At 35.6% G+C, this 18,758-nt stretch overlaps 1 protein-coding gene across 2 annotated transcripts in view; it reads left to right on the forward strand.

Annotated features, from left to right (window-relative positions):
* The window catches only part of LOC136032232 (protein jim lovell-like), a 238,474-nt gene that overhangs the window by 197,642 nt on the left and 22,074 nt on the right, over positions 1 to 18,758 (forward strand). For both annotated transcript variants that reach the window (XM_065712451.1, XM_065712450.1), the window contains exon 6: positions 17,254 to 17,326. In XM_065712451.1, coding sequence (XP_065568523.1) covers positions 17,254 to 17,326 — 73 coding nt within the window. The remainder of the gene's footprint in view (positions 1 to 17,253; positions 17,327 to 18,758) is intronic.

Consider the following 18,758-nt stretch of genomic DNA (forward strand, 5'->3'; position numbering starts at 1 on the left):
TTCCAAACTATAGGTATTTCTTCTGTTCCAAAATATGTGCATGTAACTTATGCCCACCTATCAAGCCACGTTCTGTGCACACACGGAACCTGCCACGTTCAGTTATATCGTCAATAATCCATATACAGCTGAAAGTGGCTTTCGTTGATATTTGGTTGTTATCTATAGACCACAAACTATTACTGCTACTACTAACAATTCACCGCAGAACCAATCCACCTGAGGCCACTAAACGACTTATAATTCGGTAAAAACTGTGAGATTGCCAGTGATCAAGTACGTACTGGTGATGAACTTGTATCAAATTCATACAACCTTCTTGGCTGTTGTCAAAGAATCTAGATTCATAATGGCTTCTTTATATTAGTACCCTGAATTGACTAAGACATTCTTCCTTGCAAAGTTTGCTATATCTTACTTTGTTCTTATTGTTTCTTAAGGTATCTATCAACAGTTTCTGTTCCCAGCGAATCCCTAGAGGGATTCTTAGATGAAATTGGACTCTGGTGATGCCTCAATCTATTTGATGATAGCCCTATCCCTTCAAATCCTGATCCAGGCACTTTTTTTAAAACTTCTTAAACACCCAGGTGTCTGCTACGTCATAGAGAAGATATGCAGATGTCTCTTACGTTAAAAGAATGTTTTCTAAGAGATGCATGTGTCTGTTATGTCATAGGGAATGTTTTCTAAGAGATGCAGGCACCTGTTACTGAAAAAACCTTCAGAGTCTGGAAAAAACCTTCAGGGCCTGTTAGTGGGGAACCTTCAAGACACAGGACCCTAGCAAGCAATTCCAGCTGCGTTCACTAATAACCAATTCCGTCTGGGGCCCTAGCATCCAATTCCATCGGTGGCCCTAACGAGCAATTCCACCCAGAAGGTGTTTATTACGTAATAGGGAATGTGTACCAGTGTTAAGATGATGCATTCACACATGACATGTTTCTTCAGGGACCCGTGGGGAATCTACGGTTGTAACTGAGGAGGATTCACACGGGGGATGTTACATAATAGTTAACGAGATTTCATTTTTCTTCACGATTTTTTTTTCTTTTTGAGATTTTATTTTCTTTCAAGACGTTTTTCTCAGGGAACCTTTATATTCCGAAGATTTTTTTTATCCACATTTAGATTCGAAAGGGATTCCCCATCAATGGCGTGAACCGCTAACCAGTTGAACTATGAAAATCATTCTAATATCATGATTTGGAGAATAGTTTTTAAATGTTAACCTATTGCACGCAAGAAGAATCCCTATTTTATTATTTAAAAAACGTTACAAAATCGTGAATTCACTGAAAAAGGAGTTTAAGTATAACAAAGGAATAAACAAAACATGAAAAAAACCTGACAGGATAAAATAAAATGAAAAATAACTATGAATTAAAGAAAGGTGGGGAGTCCTAGATACTAACTCCAGAGGGGGAGGGGTTTTTATCACAGGTAAAATTAAGCCGTAGTAAGAGCTATTTCTGAGAGGTCTTTATGAAAATGCCTCGTTTCTTTGATTGTTAGATTTCAGCCCCCCCCCCTTCAGTCGACAAAAATGTTTTACCCCCTCCCAACATGATACACCATATTATTTCACAACACCGTGCTAAATTATGACTGACTCTCTGGCCCACTCTACCCATTTTCCAAGATATTTTCTTCCTGAAAATATGATTTAAATCTAATGGTTCGTGTTTTTTACAAGCCACCCACCAACGTGATACACCATGTCAATTCACCCCACCATACCACACCATGACTGGCCCTCTGGCACCCCCTTATAATTTCTAAGACATTGCCCAGATATTGTCTTGTTGGAAATCATGCATTACATCTATTGGTTCATGTTATTGCAACTCAACCCTCCGTGGTACACCACGTCATTTGACGCCACTGTGCCACACTAATACTAGCTCTCTGGCACCCCTCATCATTCTTAAGACAGTTTCCAGATATTTTCTTGTTAAAAATCATGCATTAAATTCATTGGTTTATGCTTTTGCACCCCAACCCTCCGTGATACAACGTGTCATTTCACACCACTGTGCCACACTGTGACGGGCCTTCTGGCCGGTCATAGTCTGGTAATTGATTTTCCCCTCTGCTTGTCATTTATTGCAGCCGTATGGGAACACGCAATCCCCTTAATCATTCTTATCTGCGCGATAAAACCTTTGGAATATAAAGGCTTCCTAAGAAAAACGTCTTGAACGAAAATGAAATCTCAAAAAGAGAAAAAAATCATAATGAAAGAAAATGAAATCTCTTGAAGTATTATGTAATATCCCATGTGTGTGTCCTCCTCAGTTACAATAGGGGACCCCCCACGGGTCCCTGATTAAACATGTCACGTATGAATGCGTCATCCTTACACTGGTAAACATTCCCTATTACGTAATAAGTGCCTGCTAGATGGAATTGCTCTCTAGGGCCACTGATGGAATTTAATGCTACGACCTCTGTTGGAATTGGCTTCTAGGAGACCGTGCTGGAAAGGATTGCTGGGGTCCTGTGTCTTGAAGGTTCCTCACTGAAGGTTTTTTTCGGGCGCTGAAGGTTTTTATAGTAAAAGACGCTTGCATCTTTTAGAAATAATTACCAAATGACATAACAGACACCTGCATCTCTTAGAAAACATTCCCAAGACCTGTGTCTTGAAGAAGTTTAAAAAAAATGTCCGAATCGTGGTTCGAAGGGATGTGGCTATCATCAAAGAGATAAAGTTATCACTACTTTGGACTTTCAGACTCTAATTAATTTTCTGTCGATACAAAATTGTCGAAAAATGACAGCCATGAAAGTAATTTTTTAGTTGATAATTTAGCTCATTGATAATATGTATTGCCTGAATTTCAAAATTTAGTCTTTCCTATATTTAAACCGACTTTCTTGTTCGATTTCATATATAGACCTTTTTTTGTTCGAGTACTAAAGTATTAAAAAAATAGTTTTTTCAAACAAAACCAAAAATTGACATTAAAACCAAAATCGAAAATAATTTTTATACTTTTGGGGGGGGATGTCTCTTTCAACCACATCCTCTTTGTATTAAAATAAACCAGTGCTTCCCTGAAAGCACTATGAATGCATCAACTATGATCAGTTTGGTAACTGCAAGCATTCTATTTACCGATGTCTATTGCTACTGCTTACGGGCAGCCCACCGCAGCAATAAACCACCCGAGGCCAATACAGCTCCGTACGCTCTTTTTCCGCTCCAATTTATTCAATACTTTACTTTTTGCCTCTTCCATGGATTTATTTATCTCTTCTCTTTGAAAAAGGTTTTGCTGAAAATATTGTTGTTTAAAGCAAACGTGATCAAATTAATTCTTTGACTCTAAAAGGATTGTGATGCATAATGTCAATTTCTCGCTCATTAACTCCTTTGTTTTTGCATTCTTTTCTGGAGTTTAGAAAAAAACTTCACACTCTAAACAACTATATTGTAGAATAAACGACTGAAAATAAAATAAAGTGAAAAATACAAGCGTTTTGCGATGCACTTAGTAACAGCATTACTTAAAAAACATTATGCAGTGCTGACGTAATCCTGTTGAGAAGGGGCTTGGGTTGTAGTTTGTGGGCCTGGCTGATTGTTGTTGGAGTGAAGTACTCCTGATTGTTGTTGGAGTGAAGTACTCCTGATTGTTGTTGGAGTGAAGTACCTTTGGCGGGTTCCAATCCCAGGGGAACACAAATAGGGACCTTACGTTCGAAATTTTCTACAAAACACGCTTGTATTGATCTTCTGAATTTTATTAATAATGCAGTTGATTTAAATCAGCGCAAAATCTCTGATATCTGGGAATTATTGGACAGCTTATCCCGTGATTTTTTTTTCCGAAAAAAATGTGTCATTTGAATGTTCGGGGGAGTGGCGTCAGATTGGTTGTAATCTTGACCCCATTGTTGATGTATTTATTTTCAACCAGTATTTGATTTAAAGGCATAGGGAGGTTTGGAATTCCACAAGGCTCCATCATTTGTCCTTTTGTATCTGCTAATGGCGTGTACCGGGCAGTAACACTGGAATCTACGTATGTGCGCTGTAATTTATATTCCCCAGGGGATCTGAATGGTACAGAGTGTCAATTTACACTAGTACGTACTAAGAACAATCTGGCTAGTTTGAGAGAAAAGCTTCAAAGTCTGATAAGTAGAGCTTTTGCCTGGTCTGAACCCGGATGCCTAGCTCTGAATTTCAATCTGTCCCTTTTTTCAGAATTTCTTGAGTAAGATCAGAGGCGTAAATTGGATTAAACGAGGTGAAAAATTACCTCCCATAAATTTTTTGCCCCTCCCTTTAAATTTTGAAAAATATGTTTTCATTATCTACATTTAAAAAAAAAATTGCCCCTCTCCCTAGATGCCGTTTTTTGAATCTTCATTTCAGTGATAAAAAAAAAAATCATTCCCATGCTACAGTGTCGATAATTGGCACCCCTTTGTAGGATTAAGGCTCTGTCACAAAGCGGCAATTTTGCGAAGGCCCGCACGCTGTAATTTTTTCTTGGTGGGAGGGCAAATTTCAGAAAGTAAGGAGCGACATTAAAACTTATAACGAAGTGAAATTATTCTATACATGAAAGGGGCTGTCCCCTCCTCAATGCCTCGCACTTTACGCTAAAGTCTGATTCTTTTAATATAATTAAAAATTTTAAATTCGGAAAATATCTCGAAATGTAGGATCGGTAGAAGAAAGGACGATGAAGGCAAAGAGTAGTTCCTTAATAGGGTCAAGGTTTTTACACTGACACTGTAATTTAGCCTTATAAATCTCAAAAATCGAACATTTGGATTTGAATGCCTATTAAAAATTATCAATAAGATTCACAGGAGGGAATTTTGTGGGGGGGGGGTGTTGGCTATGGAGTTATCCTCGATGTAAAAAAGAAATAAATAAAAACAATCCAAATTATTTGCAGGCTTATTCAAAATAAAGTGTTACAAGTTTGAAGTTAAAAAGAAAGCATTGGAGTAATACATTTTTTTCGTATTACTGTCCTAGTTTGGGGAGGGGGGTGGAGTTTATAATAAAACAATTTGTTTTGGGCTCCGTACCCGCTCTTGGGAATTAACAGGGGAGGGGGGTGAATTTGAAATATTAGTAAAAAAAACTACGCTTGAATTCCTTTTGTTTCTAAATTACCTCTGAAGAATTGTTAATGCTTCGCAAGTAGCGAAAATGATAAGCTGTCAAATAGATTTTAAAATATCGTAGAGGATCATGCAAGTCTTTTGTTTAAACTAATTTTCTTTGCTTTGACACCAGAAGGTCTAATTATGTTTTTCCCCTTAGAGATCCTAATTGCTCCTCTGTAATTTATTTTTCTTGTAGAACTACATCACAAATTAATAAGATGGGCTAATGAACATATCAGTTTCCAGTTGATTGTGGATTGTAACCAATTTTTAGTCCATGCTTAATTTAGAAATGGTTTTCCGTTCTTTAGGTTTTCTATGAAAATCCAAACAATCATTCTTTTGGAGACAGTTGGAGGAAGGAAGTAAACTAGCAATCAAATATTTTGGACGCAAGTCTAAAGTATAAATGAAACAAAAATCAAAATCTAAAAATTGGTAAATGTCGAAACTTCAACCAACTAAATAGATTAATTTATATTTTGCTGTATAGTACTTATGAGGCATTGCCTATTATTGATATATCAATCTTTCGCCTTTTCTACAAGCTTTTTGAAGCTAGTTAAGATGTATTTGTCTTCCTTTCTTTTTTATATCATAAAATATATCGACTTGAGTAACATTTTGTTTTGTTTTTAGTAACTCCACGAACTAAAATTTAGGATACGGCCCAGTTTGCGGAAATTCACTTATCTGAATTCATCAATTTCTCCTTGCTTGTCAGGACTAAGACTTTTTCTTCAGCTATTACGCTTTGCAGTTCGTTCGCATCAGAATTGCCAACTTGCACACTTTTCGTGTTAAATGTACTTTTTTTTGTTTTACCTCAGAGAGGGATGCGGAAGGGTGAAATCACTCTTTTTGGGTGTTATTTTTCATTCACTTTGAACGTCAGCAGTTGGGCAACGTTGTCAGAAGTTGTCAAATTAACGTTGTCAAATTCACCCAAGGAACAGGATTACCAACTTGCTGCTTTTCACTTGAAATGCACTAATTTATACCTCAGAGGTGATGAGCAAGTAGCGGCAGCCGTTCGCATGCAACTTTTTGATGTGCACTTTTTTTAGCGAAAATTACACTTTTTGGCCTTGATTTGCATTCATTTTTGGACGTCAGTAGTTGGCAACCCTAGTTCTGATTTGATGGCACAGTCAGGGTTGTCACCGTTGGCTATTTACCACCAAATTCGGTGATTTTTTTCGTTAGATGATGATTCGGTGATCTGGTATTTTTTCTGGTGATTTTACCTAAAATTGGTGATTTTATCATAAGATTTTTCTATGTTTGTGTTCCAGCTTCTGAATACAGTGAGGTAAATTCTGATGAAATGCTATTCAAAAGACTTGATTGTCAGTGGATAGCGAATTAATTGAATATCAAAACAGCCAATCAGGGGAGATGACCATAAACCGTGCAACCTATATTAATAAAGAAGAAGATATAATAGAGTGTAGTCGCAGGATGTACGACACGTGGCTCGATTTTAACATCATATTTTACTTTCGCTTCCGCATTAAATCTTCCGTGTGCTCTTCCATGAAAAAGCAAATTATATCTGGGTTATGATCAATTATTTCTTCTTTTACTTTCATTAATTATTATTTTTTTAATACAAATGGGCAGGAAAGATTTAAAGAGATCTTGTGTAGAATGTCATAATCGTATAATATTTTGTTATTTTGATATCCCTCAGTTTCAGAGCCGAAACGTATTTTCTTGAAAAAAAAAGAAATGATAAAATGTAGGAACGAAAACTCTCCAAAGGTTTCACCTGAATGTTTATTAAATCTCTTTTATTTGGTATTTTTGTTCCATTTCACTTTTAAGCATTAATACAACTAGTCGCTTCTTTTGTTTTCTTTGAAAAAAAACTTCTTTTGTTTTCATTTTTCTAAAATAAAGGAATTTAGGTAGTGAAAATAGTTTCAAGGTAAGGCAATATATTTATTTCTAATGGAGTACACAAATTTTCGATTACAGCACATACAAAACATAACATCCTATGTTCCCCACAAGGTTTTATGATGGTGAATGCAAGTGGTAAAAAAAAGAAAAAAAAGAGGAAAATGAAAATGACAGGCAGCCACAGTTGAGTGGAGCTTAGTTGAGTTAAGGCTGTATGGGTCTTCTGTTAAGGTTATTCCTGAATATTCCGAACTTCTATATTTGTATATTTTTATTAGGTATATAAGGGTCAGTGCCTCGCTCTTTACACTAAAGTTTGAATTTTTTTTTTCCAATTCTTTAAGAATGACCCCTGAATCACAAAGGCTGTTTAATTAGAATAAATAGCTCTTCTTAAATTACTAAAAATGCTTTAGCATAAAGAGCGAGGTATTGAGGATTGGGACAAACCCCCTCATATACTTATCAACATCTGTTCGCTAGAAGTTTTAATGTTGCTACTTACTTAAAGTTGAAAAAACTGAAAAAAATTCTATTTAATTTCTGAAAGTTTTTGAATTAATGCAAGCTTAGATTTTGGCTCACCGTGCATGAATAATTAAACGAAATTTGCATATTAATTTTACCTTTTTTTGGCTAAATGGCCTTCTTAAAGTTTTGATCGGACGATTTTGAGAAAAGAGGGGTGGAGGAGGGGGCGTAGTTGCCCTTCAATATTTTTGGTTACTTAAAAAACTAGAACTTTTAATTTTATTTAAGAACGTTTTTATTAGTAATAAATATACATAACTTACCAATTCACTTACGGAACGATCTTCTATATTCGTATATTTTTATTTCGTATATTAGTACCTCGCTCTTTACACTAAAGTTCAAATTTGTTTCAATGCTTTAAGAATGACTGCTAAATCACAAAGAACGTTTAATTAAAATGAATAGCTCTTTTGAAATTGCTAAAAAATACGCTAGCGTAAAGAACGAGGTATTGAGGAGGGGAAGAACCCCCTCATATACGCAGTAATTTCTGTTCGTTTTAAGTTTTAATGGTGCTCCTTACTTTCAGTTGAAAAAACTTATTTTTGATTTAATTTCTAATTGATCTTTAAATAACACTGGAAGATTTATCGCCTCCTAATAGAAATTATATTCCCCCATTAAAAATTCCCCATGGAAAGATCCTTTCACGTAACTCCCTCCCCCAACCCCCTTACCACCAGAAAAATCCCCACTTGAAAACGTATATTTTCCAGTAACCAATACTATATATACATGGGCAAAGTTCATAACTTGCAGCCCTTCCCCGGGGATTGTGGGGATTAATTCGTCCTCAAAGACATAGTTATTAGATTTTTCGACTGTGCTGAACAAAATGGCTATCTCAAAATTTTGATCCGGTTTACTTTGGGAAAAAATGAGCGTCGGAAGGGGCCTAGTTGCCCTCCATTTTTTGGCTCTTGAAAAGGGCACTATAACTTTTAATTTTCGTTAAAATAAGCTGTCTCGCGGCATTCCAGGACCACTGGGTCGATACGGTAACCCCTGGGGAAAAAAACCACAAATAAACACGCATCCGGTATCTTTCTGCTGGCAAAAAAACACAAAATTTCACATTTTCCTGAATCTGATCTTGTGATTTTCATTAAGATGCTATGACTTTTAGGTGGTGTTTCCCCCTTTCTTTGAAAATAAGTCAAATTTGCTCAGGCTCGTATTTTTTGATGGGTAAAACTAAACTTGAAAGAAATTTATATATTTAAAAGCAGCATAAAAATCTGATTCTTTTGATGTATATATTGGTATCAAAATTCTTTTTTTTTGGGGGGGGGAGTTTCGGTTACTATTGAGCCGGGTCGCTTCTTACTACAGTTCGTCATCACGAACTGTTTGAAAACTAGTAGAGACTAGTAGCACGTATAAATTTGTCTAAATGTGTAAATACCAGTAGCAAACATAAATTCACTAAAAAAGGTATAAATATGCATAGGTATAATACAAAGAGCATAGGTATGAAAATCACTTACACGATATGGATCTATTCAGCACACTAAGGTGTTTAACAGTCAATTTACCTTTTGATGATTTTTTTGGCGGTTTATTCTAAGCAAAAATGGGGATTTTTTATTGTGTTCAGTGGCAACCCTATGCACCGTTGAACTTCCAGACTGGTTATCAAACTGTTCGTGGTAACGAACTGTAGTAAGGAGCGACCCGGCTCAATAGTAAACGAAATTCTAAAAAACGGAATTTTGATGCTAAAAGATATATGAAAAGAATCATATTTTTATGCTGATTTTAAATATGTAAGTTTCATCAAATTTAGTCTTTGTCATCAAAAGTTACGAGCCTGAGAAAATTTGCCAGGGGGAAACACCTCCTAAAAGTCATAGGATCTTAATGAAAATCACAGCATCGCATTCAGCGTATCAGAGAACCCTACAGAAAAAAAAATTCAAGGTCCAATCTACAAAAATGTGGGATTTCGTAGTTTTTGCCGGAAGACAAATCACGGGTGCGTGTTTATTTGTTTGTTTGTTTTTTTTTTGTTTTTCTTTTCCAGGAGTCATCGTACCGACCAAGTGGTCCTAGAGTGTTGCAAGAGGGCTCATTCTAACGGAAACGAAAGTTCTAGTGCCCTTTTTAAGTGACCAAAAAAATGGAGAGCACCTAGGCCCCCTCCCGCGCTCATTTTTTCCCAAAGTCAACGGATCAAAATTTTGAGATAGCCATTCGTTCCACACAGTCGAAAACCATAACAACTATGTCTTTGGGGAAGACTTACCCCCCCCCCCCTCACAGTCCCTGGGGGAGGGGCTGTAAGTTACAAACTTTGACCAATGTTTACATACAGTTATGGTTATTGGGAAGTGTACCGACATTTTCAGGGGAATTTTTGGTTTGGGTGTGGGGTTCAGGAGAGGGGGCTATATGGGAGGATCTTTCCTTGGAGGAATATTTCATGGGGGAAGAGAAATTCAATGAAAAGGGCGCAGGATTTTCTAGCATTACTATTAAAAAAAAAAAAACAATGAAAATATAAACATGAAAAAGTTTTTCAATTGAAAGTAAGGAGAAGCATTAAAACTTAAAACGAACAGAGATTATTACGCATATGAGGGGTTTTAAAAATACTTTAGCATAAAGAGCGAGGTATTTAGGAGGAGATAAAGACTTCGCTCTTTATGCTAAATTATTTTTAGTAATTTCAACTATTTATTCTACGGCCTTTCTGATTCAGGGGCCATTCTTAAAGAATTGGGACAAAACTTAAGATTTAGTGTGAAGAGCGGGGTATTAACGAGGGGACAAACCCCCTCATATATATAATCAAGAATATAAGAATATAAAAGTTTGTTATGTATGTTAATTCTTAAGTTACGTATATTTTTTACTAATAAAAACGTTCGTTAAAAATTAAAAGTTCTAGTTGCCTTTTTAAGTAACCGAAAATTGGAGGGCAACTAGGCCTCCTTCCCCACCCCTTATTTCTCAAAATCGTCTGATCAAAACTAAGAGAAAGTCATTTAGCCAAAAAAAAAAATGAATATGCAATTCATTTTTTAATTTAATAATTATTCATTTTAATTTTATTTTAATAATTTATGTATGGAGAGCCAAAATCAGACATGCATCAATTCAAAAACTTTCAGAAATTGAATAAAAAAACAATTTTTTGAAATGAAAGTAAGGAGCGACATTAAAACTTAAAACGAACAGAAATTACTCCGTATATGAAAGGGGCTTTTCCTCCTCGACACCCTGCTCCTTGCGCTGAAGTTTGATTCTTTCTCGCAACTCTACTTTTTAAAACAATAAAAACTTTAATAATTTATGTATGGAGAGCCAAAATCAGACATGCATCAATTCAAAAACTTTCAGAAATTAAATAAAAAAAACAAGTTTTTTGAAATGAAAGTAAGGAGCGACATTAAAACGAACAGAAATTACTCCGTATATGAAAGGGGATTTTCCTCCTCGACACCCCGCTCCTTGCGCTAAAGTTTGATTCTTTCTCGTAACTCTACTTTTTAAAACAATAAAAAACTTTAGCGTAAAGAGCGGGGCGTCGAGGAAGAAAAGCCCCTTTCATAAACGGAATAATCAAATAATTAATAATTAAAATAATATTATTATTGAATCAAATAATTATAATAATTATATAAAATAATTAATAATAACGGAGTAACGGACTAATACATATACGGAGTAACTGAATCAAACTAATTAAACGCCATTTATTGCTATTTCACGAATTCATATGCTCTCGAGTTTTCACTAAATTTCAGAGAGGATGAGGTGGAAGCTAATTTTTTTGTTTGTTATTTCAATATAAGCTCAACTTCACTTTTTTTCATTTTTTGCTCTTCTTTGAATAGGATTATACCTCCTTTGATTAAACGCCATTTATTGCTATTTCACGAATTCATATGCTCTCGAGTTTTCACCAAATTTCAGAGAGGATGAGGTGGAAGCTGCTAATTTTTGTGTTTGTTATTTCAATATAAGCTCAATTTCACCTTTTTTTTTCATTTTTTCGCTCTTCTTTGAATAGGATTATACCTCCTTTGATTAAACGCCATTTATTGCTATTTCACGAATTCATATGCTCTCGAGTTTTCACCAAATTTCAGAGAGGATGAGGTGGAAGCTGCTAATTTTTTTGTTTGTTATTTCAATATAAGCTTAATTTCACCTTTTTTTATTTTTTCGCTCTTCTTTGAATAGGATTATACCTCCTTTGATTAAACGCCATTTATTGCTATATCACGAATTCATATGCTCTCGAGTTTTCACCAAATTTCAGAGAGGATGAGGTGGAAGCTGCTAGTTTTTTTGTTTGTTATTTCAATATAAGCTCAACTTCACTTTTTTTTTCATTTTTTTGCATTTCTTTGAATAGGATTATACCTCCTTTGATTAAACGCCATTTATTGCTATTTCACTAATTCATATGCTCTCGAGTTTTCACCAAATTTCAGAGAAGATGAGGTGGAACCTGCTAATTTTTTTGTATTACTTCAATATAAAGTCAGCTTCTTGAAATGTTTGTCCGACTCTTATAAACGTAATAAAAATTGCATAAAAACACATTTTTTATATGATTTTTCAGTTTTTTATCCCCTCCCCTACCGAACAAAAATCCCGGAGAAGGCCTTGTTTCTCATGTAGTTTTTAATTTTTCTATTATTCGCCCTTTATTGTCGCTTAACGAATTCATATGCTATCATGTTTTCACCTAATTAAAGAGAGGATGGATGGGAGTTGCTATTTTTTTTTTTTTTTTAATTCAATATAAGCTCAACACCTAATTAAAGAGAGGATGGGTTCGGATTGCTATTTTTTTTTTTTTTAATTCAATATAGGCTTAATTTCTCTTGTTTTTTCGCTTTCCTTAAAATAAGAAAACTGGTTGTCCCTCTTTGATTGTGGGTATCGAAGGGGAAATCTTACTTTTTAGTGACCTGCACATTTTCGGTTTACTGGACATTCCGACCATCCATAGCCATTGGCAAATTGAGAATGATCAATAAATGCTGTCGATATTAGAATTTTTCATTTTGTCAATGCTATACCATATCCACGTTACTGAAATCACTAAAAACTTATGTTGTATTCGAAGTTTGGCGAACAAAAATCCTGGATACGGCCTTGATTTAACTGCTCTGTCCTATGCTACTATTTATTATGGTTTATTGCGACGAATGATCATGGTCATACGAGTAATACTTAGTGCCTCGATTAGAGGAGAATGAAGATTGGGCTTCGTAATGCCCGATACTACGTTAGAAACTATACTCTAAGTTCCTTCATAAACTCAAATACCTCTTTTTCTTCATCTTTTTTTGTCCTTGAAAAATGAGGTCTTGGCGGTTTTACATAGCTTAAAAAAAGGCATATTTTGGCTGTCTCAACCTTGTCTCTATCCTGTCAGTACAAGATCCCATGACATTACTGGAAAGCATTAAATTTCCAAAGTATGTGTAACTTTCAATGTTTTTATTGCGGACGATGTATCTGCCAACATCAGCAAAAATAAGAGAATTCCGAGAGCATCATTGTATAATTTATTCATTACTGTTAGTATTTATTTTATCTTCTGGAGTGAATAGATAAACTTAAAACCCCGTTTGCATTTGTTGTTTTACTGGCAAATTGCCAAGTGGAGGAGCCAACTCGAAGCCATTTTTTCTGTGCTGTTTTAAGTTTTTGTTTTTCTTTCTGTTTCGCAGTTTCATTGGTTGATTTGCTGTGCGGTTTATGTGTAAAACGCCAAATAAGCACGAGACTAACACTCGGTGAATTTTTTATGAGTATTTGTGATTTTATTTTCTTAGGCACGGGCATTACGGTAGGAGGGTGTGTTGTTGGACCCTTCAGTGTTTTTAAAATTAAGAAAATAAGTACGCGATAATAATAACATTTTCCCACAAAAGGAAAAATAGGAATTTTTTCATTTTTAGCCCTCAGAGGAAAAATTTTAGGTTTTTGGCCCAAGAAGGTGAATTTTCCCTGTAAACTTTTCCTCATCTTAACATAATCTTGGTAAAACCACAACCTGTCTTTGGCGAGAATTAGATTTATCTCTGAAGTAGAGGGGCGAAAATACTATTTGCCGGTTGGAATACACGCTTTTTGTCAGGATAATCTGCACTTCTAATTAAAGAAGAGTTATCTTTTTTATTTAATATGTGTTAATTTTTAAATGGTGACCATTTTATTTGCAAAAGTGTCCCAGTGTAAGCAAAAGAGGAAGAAAGGCGTCATAAGCGTCCCGTTTAATAACCATTGTCCCGTACAATGCTCGCGAATTGCGGCAACTAAAATGAATACAAAGAAAAAGCATTCTTATAATGGAAAGACTTTTAGGCACCCTCTATATTAGCGTGGCCCAGGATAAATGTCATGGGTGAATTTTAATTGCAAGAGCTTAATGAGCTACTTTAAATCCTTGCATCTTTATTACCTAGCATAAGATGCAGCATTTATAAAAGGCAATATAAGGCTTAATGACTTTCTATTGCATGTGAGAGAAAATTTATGGGGAATTAAGTCAGTTTATTAAGCTGACATACAATTTTCTCTTTTAAAACTCTTCTGCATAACTGATAAATTCATCAAAGAAAAAAAATTGTTTCTGCTCCTTATGTGAGAAGAGTTTTAAATAAAATCAGTAGGGCCCATTATTGTCAGCTGACGTGTAAAGAAATAGACGGAAAGATATACGAGTAGTTATCTCCTTTTTAGAAAAGACTAGAAGAAAAGTGAATGATAAATAGGATACTTGAAGGTTTAGAATTCTACCATAGTAGTTCTGGGGTGGTATCAGTAAAGAGTCATGGGTTTGTACCGTATTATATACTTCCCCCCTTTATTCCCCGGTCACTTTGTATGGAAGGTGCAGGCGTAGAAACTTAGAAAGGGGTCATTCAGTTGGAAGTTGAAAATTCAATTTTGCTTTCCACAGTCAAATGTAATTGGCAGGAAGCCAGCCCATCCCCTCGTGTACCCCTTTTTTGCTACCCGATGGTCCTTAACTCGCCAAAAAAAGAGGCGGTCATTTTGAAGTGGTCATTTCGTTTAAAATTGTCGAAATATGCCTCTGGAGATGGCATACCAAATGTTTACAAATAAGTTTTATAGTGGAAAAGGCAGGCATATTATATCTTGGGTGTGTGAGTCGCTCTGAACTTTCAGGAATCTTTCTGTGGATCTAGGGGATAACACAGATTGTGGGAAGGGATAAGGCTTTAACCCAGAAATAGCTCAGAAGGATTTTGTACCTGTTCACTTTGAAAGCGAACGCAGTAAACCCTCGGGGAAAGAGGGACTTAGAGTACAGGAAAAATTACACGGGGATTAAAGAAAACGTTCTGTTCCCCCGAAAAAGGGCATTTTTTTTTTTTAGTTGAGGTCTAAGCTCCAAATAACTTGTTGTCCCAAAGCTTGTTATCCCTGATCAGTTTTATACTTACAGCAGTAAGTCCATCGGCCAAGGAAACATACTGTAAAAAAGATATATATTAGGCCAATTGAAGTTCGAAAAGGGCACGAAAACGGAGATTAACGAGACCTCGTTTTCGTTTAATTCAACACGAGTTTTGAGTAAAAATCGGACTTAATTTTAAAGTAGTTCAGACCTAGATAATGTTCTATAGGCATTCCCTGTGCGATCATGCTATGATTACCATTAACTTAGTTATTTGGTTACACCTAGCGTGGATACTGCGAGGGGTGCCTACTTTCAGAAATGACATACACCAGCTGGCGCGGGCCAAACGTGGCGGAAGTGTATCAAGCAGAAGTGCGTTTATTTTTGAATTACCAACTTCACGAAACTCATCAAAGACTTAGAGAGCCAAGTACTTAGCAATTACCAAATAGTACTATTAACTCATTGTGTGCAAAAAATTTAGTGCTTAAAGCCGAGTGTTTATAATAAATGGTTAGAATAATTAAGCAAATAAGCTTTAGCCAGTCAAGATTTTCGTGGCTTTAAGTAACCCTTAATTAAGGCCGTATCCAGGGAGAGGGTGGCTAGAGTCTGAACCTCCCTCCAAAATGTTTGACCGATTCGTAAAATATAACAAAAATAAATATTTTTGATGCGTAAAAAAATGTAAAACTCCCCCTGAAAAAAATCCTTTGTAGCCCTCTCCCCCCGATGAAAATCCTGGATACGACCCTACCTATAACTCATGTGCAATACCCATGTAAAAACTGGAAAAAATTGCTTTTGAAGTTTTCTTCGGAGCCGTGCGGCTTAGGGATTCTTTGCGTTAGAAATTATTGAGGGCATATGTTACCGTGAATGTCCGAAATCTGTTGAATGCCCAGATTCACTGGTGAATGAAAAAAAACATGGTCGCTTAGTGTGTGTCCAATATATTTGTAAAATATCCGTATTTCTGACTTTCTCTGAAGAATGTTGACACCTACCATGCACTAATGGTGAATGTTTAGTATTTCTGAGGTTTATATTTTCTTCTCCGCAATTCAGTCGCGATACATTTTTCGCCGCCCTTTCTGGGAGGAAGGACTAAGAACTTAAACACACAGTACATTTTAAATGAGAAAAGAAAATAATTGTAATAAAAAATTTCACATAGCGGCAATTCGGATGTGAGTCGATTTCTGAATTCTCTATAATTATCTGATTGGAATATTGCTGGAGCACCAGGTGTTAAAAATATTGAAAAAACGGGGAATTTACTAAATTATCTGATTGCAATATCTTATTATTGCAACAACTTAAACTGTTGTGACACTTTGAATCACACAAAATGCCCTTGTTTTGCACCTGCATTTGTTTGTGGAACAACTTCCTTTTGCAATGACAGCGTATACAATCTTTCCCAACGCTTCTCGAATTAATTACAGCTGCTTCTCTCAGCCGAAACTTTTGTCAAAATCAATCTCATCTCTTAGAAAGTAGCTTTTCTTTACAAATTACAAAATTGATTTTTCGTCTAAAGCTGCTACAGAAAGTATCACTCTGGATATGGGCGATTTCACTTACAAGTTTATAGAAGTCGCAGTCTTCTATTGCAACAACAACTGCTAAACCATCTTGGTTATCCAATTAGATATAATAATTGTTATTTTTTTTCCTCTCTGTAAGACATTCACCAGAGCATATCTGTGATTGTCGACATACACCGGTTGGGGTCCGAATGCACAAGAATGTAACAAAATATCTGATCTTTCACTGATGTATTTGGTGTATGTTAACATTCACTGGTGAAAGTCGACATTCACCATTTTTGGACATTCACGGTAACGCACATACAAGCAGCACCTAAAACTCCAAGCAGCCATCTCTTTTTATCTCATATCATGGTACTAACTTCTAAAAAAAATGTTTTATGTACAATTTCCACTGTTCTGTAATTAATCACTTCTGTTTTGTGCATTCTTAAGATTTATTGTGAACATTTTTCTCTCTTTTTCTTAATTCTTTTGTTTCATCTGATTTTTGTTCTCCATGAGAAATTAACTAATGCAAATACAACTTCCTAAAATCTCTAAGCGAACGTTTCCTTTTATATAAAAGAACAACTATCAAGCTACTAAACTTCCAAAAAACTACTTTACATGAAATTTTTCATTTTTGACAGTTAGTCATTTTTGTTTGTTTTTACTTGATATCTAGTATCAACTTCTTTTCGTCCTTCTTTCTTATTTGTTATAATAAATTTGGATTGTCTCTTTCAGGAAACCAACAACAATCTTCTCTTGAAAACTACCTCACTCTGGTCTTCTGTTGTGAATGGCACAAACTCTCAAGGTAAACTATTGTATTAAAGTACCAGGGACACAAAAATAGGAACACTTATGCCCCTAGATTTATCTTAGTTCTTACGCGAAAACCGCAGGTTTGTCACTAGAGGTAAACCCTCCAACTAGCCAAATTTTTGTCAGATATGTCATTGTCGTTTTGTCTTAATTTCTTGTTTCTTTTAATTTCCTAGTAAAGTGCGAAAAAAAATAATGTGTCCTTCATTAAAATACCCCAAAGCTGGCATAACCATTTTTTCAAATCAATAGGGTTTCAACTTTCAACCAATAGGGCCGCCCGCCTAGACGCGTATCAAGGTCTTTTCATTAGAAACTGAATTCACATTTTTTGCTAATTTTTAAAGAGATATATAGTTATGCAAGCCGCTTCCCAATAAGCAATCTCTAAATCAACTTAACCAATGTCAACAATCAGCTTTCATTTTTATTGTTTTTGGTGTTTTAAGGCCCATATAATAGTAAATAAACAATGAACATTTTATAAGCTTTCACGCTAGAATCAAAAATCTGGAAAAAAATAAATGCAAATATAACGAAAGATCACTACAAAATATTAATCAAACCCGTGAGTGCTTTATAAAACTGAACAACTGTCATGAACATAAATTTAAATGATTTTTTTATTTTTACGAAACGGTTTTTTATGGCACTTGGTATCTACCAAGTGACATAGCGATCGCAAATTCTATAGGTCTGCCGGTCCCAGTTTTGCTAGTTTAGGCACTTCCAGGTAAGCTAGGACAATGAAATTTGGCAGGCGTATCAGGAACCAGACTAGATTAAATTAGAAATCGTCATTTTTCCGATTAGGCTATCTGGGGGAAGGGAGGACGGTTAAATCGCAAAAAATGAGGTATTTTCAACTTACGAACAGGTGATTGGATCTTAATAAAATTTAATATTTAGAAGGATGTCGTGTCTCAGAGCTCTTATTTGAAATCCATACCGGATCTGGTGACGTTGGGGAGTGGGGGGGACATAATTCGGTAATTTGGAAAAATTAGAAAAATTGAGGTATTTTTAACTTACGAAGGAGTGATCGGATCTTAATGAAATTTCATATTTAGAAGAATCTCGTAACTCAGATCTCTTATTTTAAATCCCAACCGGATCCAGAGTCGTTGGGGGGGAGAGTTGGGGGAAACCGGAAATCTTGGAAAACACTTAAAGCGGAGAGATCTGGATGAAACTTGGTGGGAGGAATAAAAACAAGTCCAAGATACGTGGCTGACATAACTAGGACGGATCCGGTGACATTGGGGGGGAGTTGGGGGGGGCTAAAATCTTAGAAAACGCTTAGAGTTGAGGGATCGGGATGAAACTTGGTGGGGAAAATAAGCAAAAGTCCTAGATACGTGATTGAAATAAACGGAACGGATCCTCTCTATTTGGGGGAGTTGGGGGAGGGGGGTTAATTCTGA

Source organism: Artemia franciscana, chromosome 10 (genome assembly GCF_032884065.1).
Source record: "Artemia franciscana chromosome 10, ASM3288406v1, whole genome shotgun sequence".
Classification (NCBI taxonomy): domain Eukaryota; kingdom Metazoa; phylum Arthropoda; class Branchiopoda; order Anostraca; family Artemiidae; genus Artemia; species Artemia franciscana.